Source organism: Pinus tabuliformis, chromosome J (assembly GCF_031772625.1).
Source record: "Pinus tabuliformis cultivar Carrire ecotype Pingquan chromosome J, CPIR1, whole genome shotgun sequence".
Classification (NCBI taxonomy): Eukaryota; Viridiplantae; Streptophyta; class Pinopsida; order Pinales; family Pinaceae; genus Pinus; species Pinus tabuliformis.
The window spans coordinates 744,090,706-744,117,031 of NC_142295.1; the positions used below are offsets into that span (position 1 = coordinate 744,090,706).

At 38.9% G+C, this 26,326-nt stretch overlaps 1 protein-coding gene across 1 annotated transcript in view; it reads right to left on the reverse strand.

Annotated features, from left to right (window-relative positions):
- The window catches only part of LOC149228855 (zinc finger/BTB domain protein), a 43,349-nt gene extending 17,971 nt beyond the window's left edge, over nucleotides 1-25,378 (reverse strand). The window contains exons 1-2 of the mRNA XM_089378413.1: nucleotides 25,033-25,378; nucleotides 24,774-24,888 (exon numbers count right to left, since the gene is read on the reverse strand). Of these exons, the coding sequence (XP_089234539.1) occupies nucleotides 24,774-24,888; nucleotides 25,033-25,251 (334 nt within the window). The 5' untranslated portion in view covers nucleotides 25,252-25,378. The remainder of the gene's footprint in view (nucleotides 1-24,773; nucleotides 24,889-25,032) is intronic.
- Between the last annotated feature and the right edge of the window lie 948 nt (nucleotides 25,379-26,326).

Sequence of the window (26,326 nt, forward strand, 5' to 3'; positions counted from 1 at the left end):
AACACGCTCACTCTCGGCATACTAAACGAAGTCTCTGATCTCAGTAATCGCACAGTGCACTCTCGACATGCTATCTAGTCACGCTCTGACACGACATACAATCTCATCATTACTTTTGAGTCAACGCATAACCTTGATCACTGATATAATCTCCGTCTCGGCATAATAGAGCCTCGACTTAACTACGATGAAAAGAAACTTGATGATCTCACAAAAGCATACTCAGTCTTGGTATATTCACAATGAATAGAATTCACAGTAATACGCTATGGCACATCATACATTCTAGATGAAGTTATAATCTCAGTCTATGTTTTACGAAGACTTGGTAACAAGTATTGATTATGAAAAAGATCTTTGTGCAAGATCTCATCGTTATAGCGCTGATTCAAGTGAAGACATTATCTCAATAACAGAACAGTGAAGATCACAACAACAATAGTGCAGTATTCATGATCTCATTGTTAGAATTAATATCTCAATGAAGATGCAGCAATGATGACCTCCACGAAGCAACAATGATGATGATGATCTCAACAGCGAGAAGAGGATTGGTGTCTTGGTCTTGGAGTGGCCTAGCAAGTCAAGGAGTGTGGTCTTGGTGTTCGTCAATAGGAATCTCTATAGGAAGAAATTTGTGTGGGTTTTCCTCTCCAAGAGGGAGAGGCTTTGGCCCTGGCAGAATACCATATCTTGTGCTCTTGTCTCTTTGCTTTGATAGCTATTTGTTGAAGTAAGAAATACACACACTATTGATAATAAGCAAAAGGTTGTGCTAATAATCTAAAGACAAAATGCCTCACAAATAGTTATTATGCAAGAAGAATCTCATTAACTACATCAAACCCTAGATTCTTCAACAGAACACACCCTAGGAACCCAGGTCGGGTATGTTCCGCGAGAGACAATGATGAGGGTGTCTATACATCATTGGTCTCGCCAGCGTTGTGCTCAGATCTCGTGGACAGATAGAGTTGTTAGTCAAGGGCTTGCTATGTGACAATGTAGGTTGACATGATGTTATACAGATGTGTTACCAATCCGATTCTTCTTATGAGAAATTCTTCAAATTGAGAATGACCAAGTACCATTATGAATACCTCCCTAGTGAAGAGGGAGTGTTGAAAAGTGTAACTAGGTTCGGTCTTCATGATGTTATGTGTAATTGTGATTTTTATGTAATTGATGAAAAGAAGAAAAATAAAATTATCATTATGCTTGTCTCATGAGTTTCATGAGCAAGGAGATTTATTTTAGCGATAACTCCCATTGTGAGCCTTTAGGATTTGTCATCTAATCATAAAAGTGAATTTGAGTCTATGCCATGTATGAAGGACCCTTCTTGGGCATATTACAGTTGTGTGGGAGTCATTAATATGTATAGGATAAGCCCTCCAAGACCAAGCAAAGTATCCTCCTCATGTTGGCTTCAAAAAGATTATTGCGAATTCCAAATGACACGTCGGTTGAGCTTACAGTCATGTCGGCTTAATTATGATGGCAAACAACTATAAATAGGCAGCTCGGCCTATTTCAAAAGTCATATTTTCAGAAAACACAGTCTGAAAAACAAAGTACAGAAATTCAGAGAATTTCGGTGCATGAAGTGTGAAGTTAATCAGTGCGAAGGTCATCAAATTGAAGCCCTATAATCAGTGAGGAAAAAGGAAGGAGCAGCAGGGCTTTTAGCTTTGTTTTTGGGACTGTTAGCTATAGGAAAAGGACCGAATTGCAGAAGGACTGTTAGCTGAATTAATGAAGGAGGAGAAGCCGAGTCAAGATAGGAGAGGTCTCTACCATAAGCGAAGGAAATCTAGGTGCAAAGAAGGCCACCTACATGTACTAGGGCCTCTGAAATAGGGCCGAAGAGCTGCAGGTCTGAAACGAAGACAAGGTAGCCGAGGCAGAAGTAGGAGCAGGCAGTTGATTATCTTTGACTCTAAATACTAAATAAAGGTCAAATCAAGAAGCTTGGTATCTTGGTCTTGGAGAGGTTGAATAGGTCAAGGGTCTTGGTCTTTGTATTCATCAATTGGAATCTCTATAAGAAGAATTTGTGCGGGATTTCCTCTCAAAGAGTGAGAGGTTTTGGCCCTGGCTGATAGCCTATATTTTGTGTCTCGTCTCTTTATGGCTTATGCATTGGTAGTTGTTTGATGAAGAAGAACACTAATAACCTAAGTAAAAGAAGAACCTAATCTAATGAAGTAAAAAGTACTCACAAGCAGTTACTAGTTGAAGAGAAATCACTTAATTGCTATGCCCTAGATTTCTCAACAGCGCGATCATCCTAGATGAGAAACAGATGAAACCTCAAAAACTCCCTATTAGTCTCATGTCTTTGTTAATAACGGTTGAAACCTCAAAAACTCCACCATATCAAATTGTGGGTCGACTAGGATAAACTCCTACATGTATTTTATTTCACAGCCAATTTTATTACCTGTCAAAGTCGGCCCTCCTAAATATTGCTTGAATATTATCATTTATAGGTTAGCTATTCTATATTTCCTTTAGTGCACAAGTCGGCCATGAAATTGAACTTTACTGTTGCAGAAATTATATATTTACATCCATATGCAAATAATGTTCATTAATACCTTGCCTTGCTTCTAAAAGTGACTGCAATTAGAATCATGTGGTGCTTCACAGTTACATTTTCTAGGTGCAGTTGCATACACATCATCACAGTTCCTTCATACAATATTGTTTTCACAATACCTCGGTGCATATTGTAGACCTCCGTAATAGACTGAATTAAAAGAAGTTGCATACTACAGAATATTTATAGAAGGAGTTTTTCAAATTGTATTTCCAAATACCTCTCTCAAAATGAAGGAAAACAACGGGAATGGATACAACCATGTGGAGATAGATTCCAACAATTGAAGAAATTGCTCATCACAATTCTTCAAATTGCAGATCCATGCAAAGACTTTTTTGTGTGCAAAAATGCTTATGAAGGACTTGGTGGAAGTCTCACCCAAAATGGGCATGTAGTGTGCTATGAATCTTGGAAGCTTAAAAAACTTGAAAAAAATTATGTCACACAGGGTTTAGAGCTTGCTACCATGGTGCATGCATTAAAATGTGGAGTCATTATTTTTTATTGGGAGAAAATTCCAATTAAGAATAGATAATAATGGTCTCAAATATTTGTTCAAGCAACAAAATCTCATGCCAAGCAAACAAGATCACTAGAGCTTTTTTGTGAGTTTGATTTTGACATCAAGCACCTTAAAGTGAAAGAAAATAAAGTCGTTCACATACTCAATAGAAGATTACATGTAACAGATGCTACAGTATTTAGCATTTGTAAATCAAATTTGAATACAAGAACTCTTGAAGTTCTTGTGACAATTAACACTACCTTCAAATAAGGGAAGGATTGCAACACCAAAATGTTTAGCAGAAACATGGAGTATAATATAGGAAATGATGGAATTCTTATGCACAAAAATCAGATTTATTTTCCTAATTCCTACGAGTTAAGGAAATCCATCTTGAATGAAATGCATAATGTTCCATATTTTCAACACCCTGGGTACAAAAGGCAATCTCAACAGTGAGGCAAAAAACTTTTGCCCAAGAATGAAAAGAGATGTCATTGAATACATAGCAAGATATATGGGGATGCCAGGAAGTAAATATTAATCATAGTCCATTGTTATCAGAACTGGACTGGCACCAGTGGAACCAGCCGATTTGACTGGTTTGGAGGCAAACCCAATCCAAATCAGTGCTCTGGACCATTTTAGGCCAGTTTGGTACCAAATCAATTTTTTTCACTGAACCAGTTGTTCCTGTACAGTGCCTTATTGTGCAGCTAGGGACCACAAAAACCTAAATTTAAAAAAACAATAAATTAAGTTATTTGCAAGCATAATATCCAACCCTAGGGCCCTACTAATGCCATTTAGAAAGACCTTCCCCCCTCCATTGCACTTACCCTAGTAAGTGAAAGTGGCATTCTCCTTTATCTTTCATTTTCATCCTCGTCACTTTTAATCAAATTTTTAACATTACCATTTATTGTCTCGGGATGTTTGAGAGTAGTTCCAGTCTCATTGGATTTCACAAAGAGAAAGTAGAATTTTAGATCCCATTCAAAATTCAGCAAAATTGACAGTTTTTAAGATTTCATGATTGGTAGGATTTCAATGTCTCCATAGGATTCTGTCATGTATGAGGGTATGGAACTGACATTTTATCAATAGTATGAAGCCCTCTATGTACTCAATGTTGGTGGCATTGATTGTTGAACTCCTCTATCATGACCCTAGTAAAAATGTGCCTTTCACTCAAGCAAATTCACTGATTCGACGTGTCTAGTTTTTTCTATCTTATTTTAATACTTAGAGGATGGTATTGACAATAAAGATCTCAACATAGGCAAGATTTTGAGTGTTTGTAGTTATTTGTTGTAGCAAGATTTTTTGGACTCTAGAGGACATTTAGAGCATCTTTGTTGTTGTATTTTTGGTTCGGGGATGGATTGCACTTGGTGTTATTTTGGTTATGTGCGCCCTTGCTATATGCACTAGAAACTATGCATATTTATGTATAATGGTTTGGATTCATATGAATGCACATGAATATATATGTTTTTTTTACAAAATTTGAATAATATATGTATCTTTGGTCCACTATTTTTTTTCTTGGTTCCAGTCCGGTTCACATTTTGGGATTGACTAGTTCAATGAAGATTAGGTTCACATTTTTGGGATTGACTGGGTCAATGAAGATTAGGTTCAAATTTTTGGGGTCGACCAGCTCAATAACCAATGCAATTCTGATAACATTAGTTGACAACAGAGGATCACAGAAGCCCTAGTGTTAGCAATTTGGCATTACTTGATTTTAAGAAAGTACTTTGTGTGGAGTGTCATGCAAGCTAAGAAACCAGATTTGACCTAAACCCTCTGCGTATCCCAAATCAGGCGAATCGGACACAATGCGGTGGGACGTGTCCTCTGATCATGTCCGGGGACCAAGTCCATCGTGTCCCGACTCTGGGACACGTGTCCCCTTGATTGGTGTGTCGCGCGTCCCATAAAGGACGATTTCGGGCCATTTCACCTCCACTTTTCACTGTCTCTCTTGCTGTGTGTGTGTGAGAGCGAATAGCAAAGGGTTTGGCCCTTGGGAGCATTTTGGAGGCAATTCAAGCAAAATGTAAGTGCATTTTGTTTCTATCTTTTTTGCATTTTTGTACAAGTTTGTGCATTTTTTCTTTATTCTTTTACAGCTCAATCAAGGGCAATGGGGAACGGGCAAAGGAAGGGGAAGAATGTCCCCATTGGAGATGCCCCTAACGTTCCAATTTCATCAGAGTCTGCAAGTGTTCCCTCTATTGGAGGTGGGGCTGCAACAGCAGCTTCAAATGTTGAGGGAAGACAACAAGCTCAAGATAACAAATATCCCTTGTGGAAGTATGTCACAAGAGAGCAAAGGGTCAAGCAGCAAGTTGAAGGGAGGAGGAAATGTTGCTTGGAAATGCAGTTATCAAAGTAAGAGAAATCACCTAATATAGTTGCCCCTAGATTTCTCAACATGTATACAAGGTACCTCCTTTATCAAGTCGGCTTACCCATCCTTTATGTCAGCTTAGATGAAGAGATTCGACCTCATTGGGAGACTATATATAGACGGCTCATTCGACCTAATGTGACACATCCCCAAGTATTTTGATTAGCAATTCATATGCAAATGCAAAGGTGAAGAAAAGAGGTGTGGTAGGGTTGAAACAAGCAACGAAATCCTAGCGAAGAAAGGAGGCATCCAAGCGAAGTTGAAGAAGCTATTTTTCTTGTATTTTTGGCTCACATGTGAATTATAGGACTGATTAGGGTTACTGTAGGTCTGAAGTATTGCAGGACGAATTTCAGAAGTGCAAAGACGGTTGAGACCCTGGTTGACAAGTATTTTGGAGAATTGACTTATGTTGACTTTTGACGAGTTGACTAAAATTTAACTAGTATTCTTGGGAGGTTGACTTGATGGATTAGAGGGGGTCTTTGTATTGGTCAAGGAGTCTTGGTTGTCTCATTTGATTTAGTTCTAAAGGAGGAGAAGAGAATTTATGGATTTTCCCCTAGGAGAGGGGTTTTGCCCTGGCTTGGAGCCTATATCTTGTGTTCATGGTTGTGATCTTGTTTTTTGGCATTTAATTGATGATAAGAACACACACATAATAATCTAAGAAGAAGAACATAATCACAAATAACCGTCGAGAATGGAAAATAGAATAAACTTGTTGCCCTAATGGATTTTCCAACACATGGAGGGGAATCTTCAAATGTAAATAAGAGATAAGCAAACTAAATGAACAAGGTTGTCACATTTTGTTTGATTATTAACACAACACTACATCAATCTACCACAAAAATGACCCCCTTATGGCTATGAACCACCATCACCTATGGATTGGACCATTCAAAATGTTAAAAGTACCCACACAATACAAGAAATCCAAGGCATATTTAGAATCCAAAAGGACAACTTCTCCATGGAAGCTATCATAATGAAACAACAAGGTGACCAACACTAGCTATTAAGACACTTTGGAATTGGAGATATGACCTTTATTCATTGATATCCCTACAAGAAAACAACTCTCTGGGCACAAAGTGAGAACAAATTTCAACCCAAGTTTTGTGGAACTATGGAGTGTGAGCAAAAGTGGATGACTTAGGTTATGTTCTAGAAATTCCTAACAAGGGAAGACCTTATGATGTCTTTCAAACCTAACTATTTAAAGAAGACACTGGGGTGAGGTAGTAACTCAAATAGAGATCCCTCTCTTTAATAGAGCAGGTAGCCTTGAACTAGAGGGCATCTGTGAATGCAATGGATCTCAACAAAAGGAAAGTCATACAAGATAAAATGAAAGGATCTCCTAGAAAAGGAAGCCACTTGGGAGTAAATGCATTTCTACAAAAATACCCAAATTTGTCAATGTTGTAGGGTACTCACCCTCTCAAATAGCATGAAATTCAAAAAAGGTGCAATTTCTCTTTTTACTACCTTTTGCCACAAATCAAGACGTTCCTTCTACACCTTCTCTCACCCTCCAAACCAAAGAACCCTAACTCTTTTCATGCAAGAGGTTTTAGGTCACAGATTGAGGATTTAGCATTGTCTTCCCTTACCAATCTCGTCATAAGTATCACTTCCTTCCTCCCCATTTTCATGTCCACCAATAATAGCAAATTGCAGGAAATGGACTAGATCACTTCAAATACTAGATTCAGTGCAGCCTCAAACTTCTTATCAACCACACCATCTGATCAGTAGAATGGCATCCACAAGACTTTTCAAGTGATCTAGTCAAAAATCCCAATACAGATCCCACCAACCCACCAAACAAAAGAGCACTAGAAAGTACCAAGGCCAAATTCAATCGACACACAACATTCCTCTACATGTTTGCCCACATAAGCAATCTTCCACTCAAAGATTCTTCCCCTTAACCTTGGTTGTTATGAGTGATGAACCTCATTGATCCAAGTCTTTCCCCAGGTTTTCACAGCTAGGGTCCTCAACCTTGAATATTCATCAAACAACATCATTAACATGTGCATTGGTCTCATGATTGATGAATCCCACGTCTCACCCCAACACTCCTTGACAAACACATTATATGCTCGACACAATTTTAATCTTTGTTTTGTATTTGCACTACTTGTGTTTCCATTGACTAATTAGCGAGCTCTTTCTCTTCTTTTAATGAAGTAGTGATATGAATTGCTTTCACACTCCCACTATTTATTCACATAATTTGTACTTCAAGTCTCACTAACGAACTTTGTAGTCACTTGTTGTAAAACAAAAAAAATCATCTTATCTTATTTTATCTTTCATTCTTTAGACATAACAATGCCTTCTAGTATAGATTGTCCACATAATATTTTGAATAAAGTATTTTTGAGTTCAAATTTAGTTCTCTATTCATTCATTGACTTAATCATAAAGTGCACTTGTATTTTCTTTTGCAATTGCACCTCTAAAATCATTTTAGAGGCCAAAATGTTGTTTCCACTATTGAATTCAAGCAATATGATGCTTCCTTTGTTAAAATTGGCAACTAGGGCCAAACTCCATGTGGGTCATCTTATTAATGGAAGCTAATATTTTTCTTGGATCCCTCTCATCGAGAGATGTAGGATTGATCTAAAGAACATCCGATTCCGATAAGTATTCATGGAGATATGAATTTATTTGTGTTTATGGGACAATTCGTCAAGGTCAACCAGCAACCCAATAAACCCCACTTGTGCTCAACATTTTAGTCATTTCAACACCCTTGGGATCTCTTCCTTTCTACTTGTCTTTGGGTTTTAGTAGGAGGAGAGATCCTAAGGGATAACACTGCCCTAATGCAAAGGGCAGAAGCCGGAGCTGTCGGGAATAGCTGAAATTGTCGGAACTGCCAAAAACTGCCGGAACTGCCAGGAGAAGCTGGAACTGTCGAGAAATGTCGGAACTGCCGGAACTGCCAGGAATAGCCGGAACTGCCAGGCACTTCCGGGAATAGCCAGAATTGCCGGAACTGCCAGAAATAGCCGAAACTGCCAGGAATAGCCAGAATTGTCGGAACTACCGGACCTGCCAGAACTACTGGGAAAAGTCGAAACTGTCGGGAATAGCTGGAATTGTCAGAACTGCCGAAACTGTCGGCAACTACCAGAACTGTTGGGAATAGCCGGAATTGCCAGAATTGTCGGAAATGCTGGGAACAGCGAAAATTGCCGAAACTGCCGGAACAGCGAGAGCATCTGTCTCTGAAGGAGAGCAGCATGCAAGGGACAACTAACTAACATTGGGACAGTTGTATGGTACTTAGCAGCAAATACACCAAGCATGCAATGTTACAGCTAGCATGCAAGGGACAGCTAGCATGCAAAGGACAACAAGCAAGCTAGGGACAACAAGCACGCAAGATGCAACCAGCGCATAGGTCAGTATGGCAACATGGTGCAGCAATGGCACATAATGCAGTACAGTGATGGGTACAGTCATGATTAATGAAGCATGATGAGATGCAGCATAGTGATGATGGGTGCAGCATGGTGCAGCACGGTGAGGTGCAGCATGATGACGAAATGCAGCACAATGATAGATGAAGGAGTCACCTTGGAGAATTAGTTGAAGCAGCATGTCTTCAACTGATCTCATGTATCATCTTCTTAGAGATGATCTACGCTCTTATCTAGATAGTCAAAGTGTTGACTTCTGTTGTAAACGTACTATCTTTCTCTCTCTGCTGAACAATTGAAGAACATATAAGAAGAATTGATCAAGGGTTTCCCCACATTAGGGTTTGTCCCTGGCTAGTGCCACATCTTGTGTCCTCTTGTCTTCGCTTGTCTTCTGCAATTTATGTTTATGTTCTATCTACAATTTACTTTAATGCTGATGTGATTGCTAATCTGGAAAAGATATTGAGCTAACTGTGAAAATTGAAATAAATTACTCTAAGCATAGAACGTACCTAAAATTAACATCCTTTATATAGAAAGGCATGTTTCTACATCTTTTCAGTTATTATATTGCAAACTTTAAAGCTTATATAGAGTGGATAGGCATATTTTCAATTATTCCAGCCAACATTTGGCCCCTAACTCTATAAATTGTTTTTTCACTTTGACAACAAAGCTTTTTTAAGGAGAAAGGCTTTGTGTACCTAACCACAACACCTCTAATAGGCATTAGTGCTAAGCCCTATATGAGCCCCATGTGAACACTAAAACCCCTTATTAAGCCCTAAATATTGAGTGATTACATTTCTATTGTTATATTCTTATGTAGACTAGAACCTTTCATGGTCCCATTTTACTATAATTGTACTCCGTCTCGACTTTCCTATATATACACTAAGGAAATCTAGTCTTAGGATCATCATATCTTGTCTTATACATTGTATTCATTGTAAAAGGAGGTTTACCCTTAAAAGTGGATTGTAATTATTGACTTCTCATCATTTTTAAGGCGCATGGTTCACAACATTTGGTATTAGAGTATATGATCTTAGGGTTTTGCTACTTCAAACAAGTCATGTCAGCATTTTCGCTATATATTTTTTTGGGGATGCTTTGGATGGTGAAATTTTGAGCATATTGAGGGGAAAACCCAAGGAACATTTGGCTAAAATTTTAGATTTTGGTTCACTATACTTTCGGAGACATGTTGTGGAAGTTAGGGTTTGTGATTGGTTTTGAAATCTATTTCAAATGAGTCATTTCAAAAAATTCACGATAATTTTTTTCTAGGTTGTTGCAGACAATGAAATTTGGAGACAACCAAGAAGACATTTCAATGTACGTATGGTGAAAATTTCAGATTATGATTTGCTAAACTTTCAAAGATATACCTTGTGGAAGTTAAGGTCTGTGAAAAGTCTTGAAATCAGTTTCAAACAAGTGATTCCAGCATTTTCGCTATAACTTTTTTCTGTGATCCCTCAGACTGAAATTTTCAGAGATCTGAGAAGACATAATGAAGTAGCTTAGGTTAAAATTTCATAATTATATTTGAAGAATTTGACACATGGAACACTATACATTTTTTCTCTTGGGAAGAGGCCAAAAAACAGCAAATTTTGAAAAAGTTCCCATAATTTTCACTTGGCACATCAAATTCTGGTCAAACCTGTGGAATTGCTGAGAAGACATATCAAAGTATTACAGACCAAATTTTCAGATTTAGAAGCGCTTAAATATCAAAGATATATCAAGAAAAAGTTCAAGCATTTAGATATTCTCCAAATTAAAGTTTTAAAGGTACATAACTTACAAGTGACATAACTTTTGATTAAAAGATACAATTTTTTGGGGTCATTGAAAGTTGCGATAAAGATGAGTACTATTATTATTTTCCAACATGCTTCCAAAGAAAGATACCACACCAATTGAAACTCCTAAAGACTCATCCAGAACTCGTGAATAAAGTGAAGACTTAGAATTTAGCTTCTTCCAATTAGAGAAAAAGTCAATGAAATGGATGGTAGTTTGTTGGAAAAGGTGGATTTATCAGGTTTTCAACAAAACCTTAAAAGAGAAAAGATGGACGAAATAGAAAAGAAGATGAATGAAAACAAAGAAGAAATACAAAAATCCATGAATACCATGGAAAAGCGCCTCTTGGAGAGACTTCTTAAAAGGGATATTGAGATCCAAGGAAAACATGAAAATAAGTAAAACAACTATGCTGAACTCAATCACCTATGGGGAGTATTTTATCACAATTGGAGCGAACAAATATTGAATTACAGAACCATAATCATATTTTTTCACTCCAAGTTCCTTATCATCAGGGTTTCAAATTAGCACCAAGGAACTACTACATTATGAAGATCAATATGCGGAAGTGTGATGGTAATAATCCTATAACATGGATATTACAGATGAAGCAATTCTTTGATCTACACCAAGTGGCAACCTTACAAAAGGTAAATATTGCAACCATGTTTTTAAAATAAGATCAAAAGGTATGGTATCAACGGCTTTGTGAAAGGAAAAAAGATTTTGTTATATCTTGGTCCATTTTTAATGAAGAATCGATAATGCGTTATGGGAATATTAAGAGCAATGCATTCTTTAGTCAATTGGTAAATATTTGACAAAAAGGTCCAGTTACAGAGCACATTCAACAATTCCAAAAGTTAAGTCTCAAGGCAAAGAACATTTCAAAGGGTAATTTGTTAGAATTATTTATGGGAACTTTAAAGGAAAGCATCCAACATGAGGTGTGTCCCTTTGAATCTAAACCTCTAGAGCATGCTTTTAGTCTAACAAGGAAAGTTGAAAGTAAAACTATGGCCATTGGAAGATTGGTCACCAATAACTATAAAGAAAATCATGCTCCCTCTCATAAACCGACAAGTTTGACACCTCAACAAATGGATGAAAGAAGAGTAAAGGGATTGTTTCAACTGTGACACCAATCACAAGATCTAGAGCTAGAAGAGACTACTCCAACAATATCTTGTCATACATTGGTTGGCATCAGTACTCCATAAACCCTCAAGCTAGAAGGATATATCAAAAAGAAAAAAGTAGCAATGTTGATTGATTCAGGTAGTACCCATAACTTCATCAATTACAAATTGGCAAAACTTCTCAATTGCTTCGTATATCCAGCACCAAGATTTTGAGTAATGATTGCGGATGAAGGTACCATAAATTGTTCAAGGAAATGCCATAGTATTAAGTTGAATATGGGGGAGTATTTGTTGGATATTCCCATGATTGCAATACATATGGGTGGTGTTGATGTTGTGTTAAGGGTCCAATGGTTACAATCATCAAGAATAGTGGCCCTTAATTGTCAAGATCTTTCCAAAATATTTTCCTCATAATGAAAGAAAATTGAGCATAGAGGTATCCAAGGGAAACCTAGTAAAGTAATAAGGTCTAATAATATTATAAAATGGTTAAAAATGGGACACCAAGGTGTAATTGCATAATTGTGTTCATTATGTGTTTAAACATCTATACCCCCCACACCATTGGATCTCCAAAAGGTTATCAACAATCATTCCAAGGTATCTGGAGGGATGCCTAAGGGTCTTCCACCTACTCGAGATCATGAACATGTTAATCATTTGCAATCTGGAAGTGCACCACCTAACATTAGGCCTTACAAGTATCTATATGCAAAGAAGAGTCTAATATCCCTCTTGGGAAAATTACCCTTTTGGATGAGATTTTGGGATAGGGTTTCAATGAGCACATTGTTGAAAGAAGTTGTCATTGATGTCAAAGGCTGTCCAAATGAGAGAGAAAGTTACATATTCAAATAGCATATTTTGAAATATTGTTTTTTTATTTTTGATGCCCCATTTGGATACCCTATCTTTGAATGTGTTTTTACTCTATTTACCTAACTCAAATGGAAGCATAACATATATGGTCGGAAAGCTTATTTCGAGACCTTTTCAACAATATATGGCACTCCCTATACTCCTCACGATTGAGGAGAAACAACTTTCGAATATTCACTATACATTCTGCCAATTGCACAAGTCGGCCCATCCAATGGACAAGTCGGCCAAATCTAGATCCCAAATGCACTATCCATAGGCACAAGAAGGAGCAATTCAAGCCACTCGCTCAAGCAAGTACAAATCTGTTCAAACAAGCGAACAAAATAATGAGTTATGAGGTTCATACCTCATGAACCAGAAGTGAAGAAGTGTTGATTTGGAGATATTGTTTGGAGAAGGATTTTGGCACACTTTTGAAGGGTTTTTGGCTTATTTTGGAAAGGTTTTTTGGCTCATTTTGGAAGGATTTTTGGCACACATTTTGAAGGTTTTTTGTCCTGGTTAGAAGGTTGACTGCAGACCTGTTGTTAAAGGCCAAATTTTTTCCCCTTTGAAGGCCAAATTTCAGATCTATGTAGAGGGCCAAATTCCAGTGTGGAAGGTTGAGTTTCAGGCCTATCCTAAGAGTAGTTGTCTGTCCCAGTTGAGGTTGAATTTCAGGACCGAAGTTATGGTATAAAGGCCAAACTTAGGCTTGTTTTGAGGGCTAAATCCTGGTGTGCTTGAAGGCGAGATTCAGATCTGTTTTTGAAGATATAACATTGTTCTCCGTTGAGGAGGCCAAACCCTGTGGAGGAGGCAGAGTTCTCAAAGTTGAGTTTTGATTGCTTGAGGGATAAGTTTAGGTGCATTAAAGTCTAAGTTTCAATCCTGCTTTGGGGCCTGTTAAGGCCGAGTTCAAGGATCTTTTGTTGAGGGAAGTTCTATTGCTAAGAAGGTTGTGTTTGGGAAACCAAGTGCTTGTGTGAAGGATAGAGAAGCAGCTACCAAGAAGATGGACTTTCTTTGACTAATATTGACTCTTATACAAGATTTGGTGTTGATAAATCAGGGAGTTGGTGCTTCCTTTCAATTGGTGCTAATAAACCATGGAGTTGGTTCCTTTCAATTGGTGTTGATAAACCACGGAGTTGGTGCTTCCTTTCAACTGGTGTGATAAACCATGGAGTTGGTTCCTTTCAATTGGTGTTGATAAACTAGGGAGTTGGTGTTGCCTTTCAGTTGGTATTGATTAACCAAGGAGTTGGCGCTTCCTTTCAGTTGGTGTTGATAAATTTGAATCTACTTTTTATATATATTAAGAAAAGCATACCGTGGTTTTCTCCTGCTTTGGACTTCCACATAAAAATCGTTATGCTCTATATTTTTATGTGCTTTGTTTTATATCTATGGATGCATTTACAAGTTTTGAAGTTAAAAATTGTTAATATTGATACACCCCCTTCTCAGTATTGTTGAATATTCCAACACACATGGCAGAATTGTATTTTATAGCAACATTACAATACTTCTTCAATCTTTAAATAGTGATGATCATTGAATGCACAAATAATGCAAACAAGAACAGTTGATTTCACCAACAACACTATAAGTAAGTAATAAGGAAAACTCAACAAGTACTTGGCAGACTTACAAATCCACAATTTTTCCAACAACACCATGTAGTTTCTAGACTTATAATTGTATTTGTCACACCAGTAGACCCTGTTGCTATCCTATATTGTTATTCTAACCTTGATTTCTTCCTTAGCTCCTCGCTTCCAGCCACCACCAGCCTCAGACCCCTGAGTGACCCCCTTGGTCACTTACTGCCTTGAATCTGACCCTATATCGGCTTGAAGTAGGTTAGCATTTAACTTCCAACAGTCACTACCCTCACAAACAACTAGTCGTTGCCCTTCCTCCAACCTTCTATGCCTCGAAACCAAGTTCCAAACCATGTTTGCCTCAAAAAGAAGGTTTGTTGCCTCAAAGGGATTGATCCTAGCCTCGTTGCCTCAGTAGGATGATTCACTGTCTCAGAGGGATTGATCCCACCCCTTATTGCCTCTGAGACAATGATTTGTTGCCTTAGGATGTTGATCCCAACCCTCACTACATTAAAAAACCTTCGCTACCACAAAAAGTAAGCTTGTTGTCTCTAGGAGGACCTAACAAGCTTGCAGATTAACAAGTATTACCGCAATTTTGTCAGGAATTATGGTCAAATAGCAACACCCTAACAACATTATTGAAGAAAGAAGCATTTTCTTGGACTAAAGAAGCAACCAAAGCTTTCGAAAAACTTAAAGAGACTATGTGTACAACCCTCATCCTCGTCACACCTGACTTCACAAAAACCTTCGTTCTGAAGTGTGATGCCTCAGGCCATGGCATCGCACTCATGTTGGAAAAATGCAATGTGGCAGCTTTTAATTCAGACTTTCCTTAACCTTAAAAATTACTTGTGAACTTTATTTATCTTCTTGTGTTTTCTTTATTAGTTCTTCTTCATCAAACAATTATCAAGAGCAAAATAGTAAAGACAGTGGGCACAGAAATTAGGCTCCAAGCAAGGGCAAAAACCCCTCCAAGGGGAAAACCCAACAAAAATCTCTTCTTATAGAATCTACTTCAAATGAGACAACCAAGACCCAAGCTCTAAACCAAGTCCTCCTCCAAGAAGCCCTTCCAATATGATTAGATCAATAAGGTTCAATTATGTTTCAACCGGCTTCGAGCTTCAACTTTGACCCCAACTTCAACCTTGCAACTTCGATCCTATAGCTGCTGCAAAAACCCTAAATTTCGGCATAAGACAATTCTTCAAGAGATCCTCCTTTGAGCAAGATAATGCCTTGCCAAGGTCAATGAAGTCAAATAAGAATATTCGCTCTTCCCACAATTTGACCCTGCAACTTCATCTCCTACAATTTCGGCCTTCCTTGAAGCTGCAGAAACCCTAGTTTTTGCACGTGTGAGAGAGATAGAGCCCAAAAACAAATGTTCATTTTTTTGTTGGATTCTCCTTGCCTTCTATACCTTCGCTTCTCCTTTCTTGTTGCTCCTAGCGTTAATTTTAGATAACAATGGTATGTTTTATGCTTGCAACAATTACTTCAATGTACTTTTATTAGCCAATGTCAATTCCACTTTAATTTCCAATAGTAATCACATAAACCATTAATTCACATTGATAATAATTGTAGATAAAACATAAACAATAAATGCAAAAGACAAGTCAAGACAAGAGAACACTAATATTTAGCTAAAGAAAAGGAAAAGCCCCAAGATGGGTAAAACCCTTAATTAATCCTTCTTATTATCAAATATCAAATGTTCAGCGGAGAGAGAATGCCCAATAGAGTACAATGATGAAAGTCAAAGTCAATGAGACTTGACTTTTGCAAATTACCCAAACTAATGTGAATCTAATCATCTTGATGAAGTTCTACAATTCTGAAAAGTCAACAGCAATCAACTTGCCCTAATCAATGAATGGTCAACGCAGCAGTCAAACTTCTCTTCTTGAGCTCAGTCAAAGTTAGTGAAACTCAACATGCCTTGGTGGTCAAACAGCAACAAACATAGTCAACAAAATGGTAGTCAAACCCAGTCAAATGATGAAGACAACCTGCTGTCAAAACAGTCCTACAACTTTGCGGTCAACCCTAGTCAAACAACTCCTCTTGCCTCAGTTTTTGTGCCAAATAATGCGGCATGCTAAGACAAGTCTTCTCCCGGTCAAAGCACACTCAAATTGCCCCTCTAAAGTCCAAAAGTCAATGTTGGTCAAATTTTCCTCAAACAGAAAGTCAACACAGGTCAAAACAACTCCAAGAACTCGCACGTGTGAAGAAGCATAGATTGCCTCAAACTTGTATGAAACAATTAATGAAGGAGAGAAGAAATGTTTTGAGTTGAATGTGTCAAATGATGTTGAGGGTCTCTAATATTTATATGTGTTGGAGGGGGATCAATTTGTCTAATTTGACCCCAAGCCAACCTTGACCAAATGTGCTCTTGTGGGCTTGACATCAAAAACATATTTCTCCTTATCCGAATTCAGTGCTTCCAGGGTCGATTTTGGTCCTCTAAAAAAGAGGAATTTTGTCCAAACATAATCTTACGTCAATGAGCTACCCGAATTAATATTTGGCCCTAGTTGCACAATTTAATGCCTAGCTTCAAATTGAACTTCTTACATGAGAGAGATCAAACGAGTGACTAATGAGGCTGAAGTTGCCTATATTTATAGCCTTTCCAATGGGTTGAATGCCCTCCTTTAGGCCGACTTGTAATTTGGAGGTTTCTAGGACTTTGTAGACTCAAAATAAATTCTTTTACAAGGCACATTTTGCCTAGAAGGGTCTTATAATCATGATGTTGACTCTCTTGACTCATGACAATAAATCCTATGACCTAACAAACCCTAGAAGCATGAAGAACATGCTTTTACCTAGAAGACCATCAATAAGAAGCATGAAACTCATGCTTTAAAATAATAATTTTTTCTTCTTTTGTTTGTTACATAAGATATACATATTGAAATGAGTACAATAACAATTATGAAGACTGAAACTAGTCACATTTCCAACAACTCAAACTATGTACATTAGATATTTTGTGCATAAGTGTTAGTTTTTTAAAACCCAAACCTAAACACTGAATTTATTGGGTTAAGCAGCTGAAACTGAAACTTTAACTTAATTCAATGTTATGTTGAGTTTCCTAACTTGCATGAAGAGCGGAAGGTAAATAAATCTAAAGACAAACAAGCATCAAAAACACATGTACACAGTATATACCCAAAAAACCCCAACTAGGGAAAACCTGCAGTGCGTGAGTGTTCTTTTTATTTCTTCTCAACAAATGTTATTTCAGAAAATTACAATGGATAGGGAAAACTTCCCTTCAATCTCCACAACCCCTAAAATTTTCATTGCGCCCAAGCTAGTCTCTACACAATCCACTCATCCTTTCTTCCTGAGTGAGGCCCTCCCTCAGCTTGCGCACTGTACAGAGTCCAAATTGGTCTATACAATCCTATGTGTGGCCTTTCTGAGCTGAAACTCAGCCTGGTTGTAGAGATCACTTAGCCGGAAAAATCTGATGGTCAAACACCCTTTGTCCTTCAAACCTCTTGCGCTGGAAATGACACCCTAGTGTTGGGTAAGGTGGTTGCAATAGCTGAGAAGAACATACACACATAACTGATTCAAATCGAACTACCCACCAATTTCCTTATCTCCCCCTTAAGAGCTCGACCTGGGCCCTCAAAGCACTCATAAAACTGGTGAATTGTGGGTCCCTCTGCAAAGTTTAGTGCACCTCTAAACTTAGTTGAACCCTTCCTTCTCTAACTCCATTCAACACTCCCTCTTAGAGAAGAACGTGTTCCATACTACACCCAATTTATCTTTGAAGTAGACAAATTTGCCCCTTGCCAATGCCTTGGTCAGAATATCTATTGTCTGCTCCTTTGTAGGCACATACTAGAGTCTAACTTTACCCCTCTGAACACAATCTCATATATGGTGGTATCGGATTTCGACGTGCTTGAGTAGTCATGAAACACTAGATTTTTAGAGAACTTGATGCAGCCCCGATTGTCACAGTGTATGACTACGGGCTCCAATTTCTGACTGAACAACCCAACAAGTAGTTTCCTCAACTATATGGTCTCACAGGCTACCAAGCTAGCAACCATGTACTTGACCTCAACTAAACTCAGTGCCACTAATCTCTGCTTCATGCTAAACCAGGAAAGAGTTGTTGATCCAACTCTTAAGGTACAACCTGAAGTGCTCTTCCTGCTTGTTGAACCCCCTGCTCAATCTGCATCTATGAAGCCCTGAAGCCTCACTCCATCAACCTACCTATACAACAACCCATAATTTTTTGTGCCCCTGAGATATCTCAACACATGCTTGGCAGCAACCCAATGCACTCTGGTTGACTCAACCATGAATTGGCTCAATTGGTTAACTCCAAAGCAAATGTTAGGTCATGTGTTCACCAGATACATCAACGACCCAAATAGATGCCTGTAAAGTGTGGTGTCAACTTGCTCTGCTATGGTAGCGTCCACCTTCCTCCAGTTTGTGACTAGAGGCATGGTCATGGGCCTGCACTCGTGCACATGGAACCTTTTGAGAATCTCTTGTCCCAAGAAGATCTCCCCATCACCCTGCCATACCTCCAACCCAAGGAAATAGTGCATCAACCCTGTATCCTTCATCTCAAACTCCTCTGCAAGATCTCTCTTACAATCACTGATGAGCTTCTTGTCCCTTGTCAATATTAAATCATCAACATGTAACACAAGAATGAGAGGTTGCCCCCAACCACAATATAATACAAGTTAGGGTTAGCTTCACTCTTGGTGAAGCCCAATCCTAGAAGGTAGTTGTCTATCTGAGCATACCATGCCCTCGGTGCCTGCTTGAGCCCATAAAGAGCTCTCTTCAACCTACAAACATGTGTATCTCTGTTGAAAGTCTCAAACCCCTCAGGCTACTCAACATAAATCTCTTCCTCAACAACTTCGTTAAGGAAGGCAGTCTTCACGTCCATTTGGTGGACCTTCCACCCCATCTGCGATAGTAGAGCCAGTATGGTCCTAATGGACAAGTACTGAGCCACGAGTGCAAACGTCTCATCGTAGACTATCCCCTCAACCTGAGAGAACCCTTTGGCCACAACTCTAGCCTTAAACATCTCCACACTCCCATCAATTGTGTGCTTAATATTATACGTCCGATGTGAACCAACCATTGATTTTCCAACTGGTCTTGGCACAATCTCCCAGACATCATTTTGCATGATATAGGAATACTCCTCCACTATGGCATCTCGCCATGCTTGTTGAGAGGTTGCCTCCTTGTAGCAAGAAGGCTCTAAGTCTATCAACTCAGTCATCAGCGCCATGTACCCTGCATATCTTTATGCCTTTTACTCTGACTAAATGTGAAGTTGGGGGCTCCAACTCTCTCTTGAGCCTGCATGATATAGGAATACTCCACCATGGCATCTCACCATGCATGTTGAGAGGCTGCCTCCTTGTAGCAAGAAGGCTCTGAGTCTATCAACTCAGTAATCAACACCATGTACCTTGCATATCTTTGTGGCTTTTACTCTGACTGAATGTGAAGCTGGGGGCTCCAACTCTCTCCTGAGCCTCCCTGATCAAATGATCTGCCCACTTGACTCGATTTCTCCCTGTGTTGGGAGACACTGGCAGAGTGGGCTCCACTCGCTCTACTCTCTCCTCCTGTTCTTGCGCTTTCTCCTCATCTACATGTTGTTCGGCCTGCCCAATAACAAGAGATGAAGTCTAAGGAGTTGGATGAGTCTCCTACTTGGGAGCATGTTGCTCCTCCTCTTGTGTTGCACTCTACTCATGTTCCAAGGACTTCCTGACAACCCTTTCCTCCTCAAACTTCACATCACGCCTGATCATTGTCTTTCTAAGAGCTAGAACATACACCCTATATGCTTTAGGTGTCTCGCTGAAGCCCACGAAAATGCCCTTCTCCACTGTGGGCTCCAACTTCTTCCAATTATCAAAAGGCACATGGCAATAAACAAGATTGCCAAAAATCTGAAAGTAAGACACGACAAGCTTCTTTCCTGTGAAAACCTCCTTTGGTGTGACTCTGCATAGCACCTTGTGTGGGCCCCTATTTTGCAAAAACACTGCAATGTTGCATGCCTCTACACAAAGAAACATTGGCAGCCCCCGGTCATGCAACATGACCTTAGTCGCTCCAATAATTCTCCAGTTATTGCACTCAGCCACCCCATTATGCTAAGGGTTATAATGTGTGGTGAGTTGTCTCCTAATGTCCTCCTTGGCACACTAGTCCTTGAAGGCGTTGGAGATGTACTCCCCACCACTATCTAACCTCACTGACTTGATCATTTTATCTATCTGGTTCTCCACCAAGGCCTTAAACTGCACGAACTTCGAGAAGACTTCATCAAGAAGATCCAAGGCCTTCTCAAGTGGTCATTAATGAAGGTGACATAATATTTGTATTCCATAAGTGATGGAGAGGAAAATGGTCCACAAACATCTGAATGCACCAGCTCCAAGATGCAAGATTCTCCCGACCTTGTTGTCTCTGCTAGGGAAGGATGTCTTCGCATACTTGCCAAGTGTTCAACCCTTGCACACGTCATATTGGTTAACATTACATTGTAGCACTCCCATGGGAATCTCTCTAAGAATCTTCAACGCTTAGTGGTGTATGTGACCCATGCACCTATGCCAAAGCTCCCCAAGGTCACAACTCTGCTCACTAACCCCTCTCTTTCTCAAGGCTGCGACTGTCTCAAAATTGACGCCTGTAGAGGTTCTTCACCCTAACTCCAATCTACTTAGTTGCTCCGGTTGAAAGGCTTGATAAAGGCCTTTCCACTATTGAAGATAACTTCATAACCCTTGTTCTCCAAGGTTGAGAATAAAACAAGGTTTTTCTTCAAACCTGGGACATAGAGAATATCTCTAACATAGAGAGGATTCTCGGACTCCCTCCCAAACTTGACAGTGCCCACGCCCTTGGCTAGGTACCTGCTATCATCTCCTAACTCTATGTGAAATTGCATGTCCTTTTCAATCAACTAGCTAAAATACTCCTTATTCCTGGTCATGTGACAGGAAGCTCCACTGTCAACATACCACACCTTGCTAGCCAATGAGCTTTCCATGCAAGCTATGAGCGATAACTCCCTCTCAAAGTGAGAAGTGAACTCCTCCACCTCTACTGATGCTACCACATGGTCCTTCTAGGGCCCCTTCTTCCTGCTTGGACACTTGATAGAGTAGTTCCCAAACTGATGGCAAGAGAAGCACTTTATCTTGTTGAGATCTTTCTTCTTCGTCTCACCTCTGGAGCTGGACTCAGCCCCTCCTACACCTTTCTTGCCTTTGGCCTTGCCCCCTTTGCCAGCTAGGGAAAAATTCTCCTCTTCCTCTTTCTTTACATGAGACTCAGCTTTGGCCTGCTTCTGGATCTCCTCTTGTACACAATCACTCCACAACCTCTCCCATCCTGGTAGTTTTTCTCTGCCACTAATAGCATCAATAAAGTTTTCCCATGACTCGAGAAAACCCAACAACACAAAATTGACTAGGTCTCTGTTTGAGACGGTCTCCCCAACTCTAGCTAACTCATTCCTCATATGGATGAATTTGGTGAGATATGAAACCACGGACTCAGACTTTCGGCATTTTGATGTTTCTGAGTTTGTCTTTGGGTACCAGCATCCTAGCCTCACTCAAACCCAGTACATCCCTATGATGGTTGCCCACATAGCCTAAGTTGTCTTCTTACTGGACAAGTGAGGAATTATGTGATCCTTGACTCTTTCAAGGATCATTCTTCTAACCTTTGCATCCTTCTTATTGTGTTGGGCCAGTTGTTGAGGGTCTGTTGGTTGGGCTGGTGGACTGTCCACAAACTCCCAAACTTCTTACTCCTCTAGCACTACACCAATCCTCTCCCTCCATGAACAAAAGTTTGAGGCCCCATCAAGGTTGTCCTCAAATCTCAGCCCCAAATACGCCATGTGGTAGTTCAAATTGCTTCGAAATCCTTGCGCAAAGCAACTTCAAGAAAAAACCTAGCACAAGTCAACTTCTGCAAAAAAAAACTAGGTCATGCTGCCAGAAACCCTAACGCAACCCCTAAACTGGACTGTGCCCTTTTCCGCGCCCTTAACCTGCTTCTGAGATCGTAACAATGATGTTGGTCTTCAATCAAAGGCAGAGCTTTAATACCATGTTAGTTTTTCTAAAACTCAAGACCTTAACTCTAAGTTTTTAAGGTAAAGCAACTGAAACTAAAACTTTAACTTAATTCAACGTTATGCTGAGTTTCCTAACTTGCATGCACAGTGAAAGGTAAATAAATTTGAAGATAAACAAGCATCAAAAACACATGTACACAGTATAACCTAGGATACCCCAACCGGGGAAAACTTGCAATGCATGTGTGTTCTTTTTATTTCTTCTCAACAAATGTTATTTCAAAAAATTACAATGGATAGGGAAAAATTCCCTTCAATCTCAGCAACTCCTGAAATTTTCACTGCACCCAAGCTAGTCTGCACAATCCACTCAGCCCTTCTTCCTGAGCATGGCCCTGTTTCAGCCTGTGCACTGTACAGAGTCCGAATTGGTCTATACAGTCCTCTGTGTGGCTTTTCTGAGCTGAAACTCAGCCTTGCTCTAGAGATCACTTAGCTGGAAAAATATGATGGTCAAACGCCCTCTTTCCTTCAGACCTCCTACACTGGAAATCTTTCCTTCAAACCTCCTACACTGGAAACGACACCTTGGTGTTGGGTAAGGTGGCTACAATAGCTAAGAAGAATGCACACACAGCTGATGCAAATCAAACTGCCAACCAGTTGCATTATCTCCCTTTTAAGAGCTCAACATGGGCCCACAAAGCACTCACAAAACTAGTGGACTATGGGTCCCTCTGCTACGTTTAGTGCACCTCTAAACTTAGTTGAACCCTTCCTTCTCTTCTCCAACTCCATTTAATAGGAACCTCGTGATTTTATATTAATGTTTAGTCATAAGACCTTTGCAATATGATATTCAATTATTCTTAGAGGTCAATTTTAACAATAACTTGAGCTTTAAGTTGTCAATTGGGTTCATCTCAGGTGGTTGGCAGAAACAATTGTTATCCTCCCCACCTATGTCCAATTCCCACAAGTGACATGATTAGCTTTGTTGTAATGGCTTCAAGCCTTGTTGTTGAGTCTGAGTAGTCCCTCGAAGACCAAAACATGCATATTCCTTATATGGAATATAAAGATATTTCTGAAGGGAAGAACAAAACAAAACAAAACAAAACTTTAACGTTAAGTTAAAATTTTTACCTTCTTTTGCAATATAGAAAGTGTCCCCCTCTCATTTATAACTTGTTATTTTATCAACACAATCAACAAGCCTATTTGGAGATGTCTACCTCCATTACTCAGATTTGTAAGTTGAATATGCCCTAGGATATGTGGGAGTCCCACTATTCTTTGCTTATGGCTCTTTATCTGTGTTGCTCTTGGCTTCACTTTTTCAAGTTACTTTTATGGTTGTCGCAGTCCTATTCAATAGCTAGGACGTTTTATTCTCATAAATTTTCTCCAAAAGAAAAATATGAGCATCAATTGAGGACTATATGTATATCTTGATTCTTAAATCATTTTAGTGGCTGGAAAAGGACTAACAACAAATTGTCCACCAGCTCGAGACAATGGCCTATTTTTCAATCTACAAACCTATGAGCTTTATAACGGGCATGCTTGATTTTAGAAATTAAGCAAACAGGGAGTTGGTTCACTAGTGAGGTCAAAGAAGTTGGATCCATGTTTCCATTACCGCTGGGTCTGCCCTACCTCTGTACCATGAATTCAAGAAGGGCAAGAAGGGCAAGGGTCGTTGAGTTTGATTATAGTATAATACAAACCCCTGAAACATGAATTCTCAGAAGAAGAAGCCCAATCTTTTGGCACCTTGGGGCAATGACTCATGCAGCATTTCACAAAATGGGAGATTAATTGTATCCTATAAAACATGGGCTATCATCTCATTGAAGTCCCCACCTGATACGAAATCATTTCCATCAAAGGATAAATATTTAGTACTACCTCACTACCCTGCTTTTTAAATTATAATAAATTATTTTGATTTCCCTGATATGTATGCTGCATTGAACTCGATCCCAGGAATTTCCTTAAGATGGCTCAAATTGAATTCGATTAAACTATGTGCCCTCTCAATGTTTTCGCTCGTTTCACTTTCAACCAACTTAATTTCTCTGAAAATACCTAGCATAACTTACTTACAGGTCGGTGCAAAATATATACGAGAAAGACAAAATACGGAAATAACGGAGCCCAACCACTGATTCGCTTCTCAAGAAAAATGCAAACCAGTGAATGTAAGACTTACCGAAAAATTGAGTGAAAATGCGAGTAAAAAATCCCAAATTACGCGCAACGCTCTGTCCCAGTGGAGCAGGAAGAGGTTCCACGATAGTGTCAATGCTGAAAACCCTCCTGAGGAACTGCAGATCGTCATAAAGGGGTTACAAAGAATCCGAATATGGAGCAAATATTCCTGCACAAACTTTTTCGGGAAGGAAAACTTACTGATAATAACAATCCAAATATATTCATAGAAGCCGAAATGATAAATTGATAGCAGATACCTGGAAGTTTCTCTGGAAGGTGTAACGGAGTTCTGGGTCGATATCAAAGGGGCTATCGCCCTTGTAATGTGACTGGGCTCGGCGGGATGGAGGAGGAGGCGGCACGTACATGGTAGGTTTTTGCCCAGGCTCGTTGGTGGCCCTCAATCTCGCACGTTCATACTTGTCCTTCTCCTTTGGTTTCTCCCTCCATGGCGGAGATGCCACTGATTTCCCCATTCCCTTCGTAGAGACTAACCAGCAGAATGAAGGGGCAGAATGTATAGCTGGATAAACTGGTAGCGGGCCTTAGCCCAATACGCTCAAGCGATAGACTTTAATGGTTCAGAGCATGTAGTTTATTTTTAATGATTGCAAATCATTATATGATGATAATAAGAAGAGTCAGCTAAGTCCGTGAGTTTAGTTAACACTATTGTTTTTCTGCATGTGACAACTAATATAATGTTTACCTAAAACAAAATTTGGTTATATTGCAATGATTTCGAAGTCAATTCATTTTTATGTTTTTAAATAAAAAAATTAGGTTTATGGAAATTTAAATTTAAAGTAGAAATAATAATAACAAGGCTGTATAGTTAGTGTTTATTATTAAATTTTGAAAAGTATCAACAAGTTTTTAAATTCGAACAAGGGCTATAGAGTCGTTACTCTAGATTAGTTTAAATATAGTTAAATTAGAGTAAGAAACAATAAAAACAAACAACTGTATGCTAATAACAATTACAATTAAAATAGATAGATAATTTATTATTGCATTATTTTTTGCTAAGCAAAGATAGTAAGAATTATGTTTGTACATGATTTTTTTTATAAACTTTAATATCATATTTGTTCATTTTAATCTATTATTTGTGTAGATTTATATCTAAAATTTATATTTTTTTGACAAAAGGTACAACTACTTTCTAAAAACACTCTCATGGAAAATACGGATGTGTGGTGTTAGATTAAAATATAGTTAAATTAACCCAGTTTAAATATAGTTAAATTAAAATATATGTTAAGAGAGTGGTGGAAAATTGAGTCTACTAGCCAAATGTGAGACAAATATCACCTAGTTCGTGACTAAGGGAGCTTGAAGTACTCCAACAAATACATTGTTTTGAATTAACATTTCAAACTTCAAGTGAATGTGTAGAGATAGTTTTATTATCTTAAATAATTGTATAAATGTTGATTAGATAGTGATTCTAGCAAAGATTGGTCTGAGAGCATGTGCCATTCGATGGATCATGGCCTACGTAGAAAACGTAAATTACGCAGTCATTATAAACGGTATTCCTTCCCATTT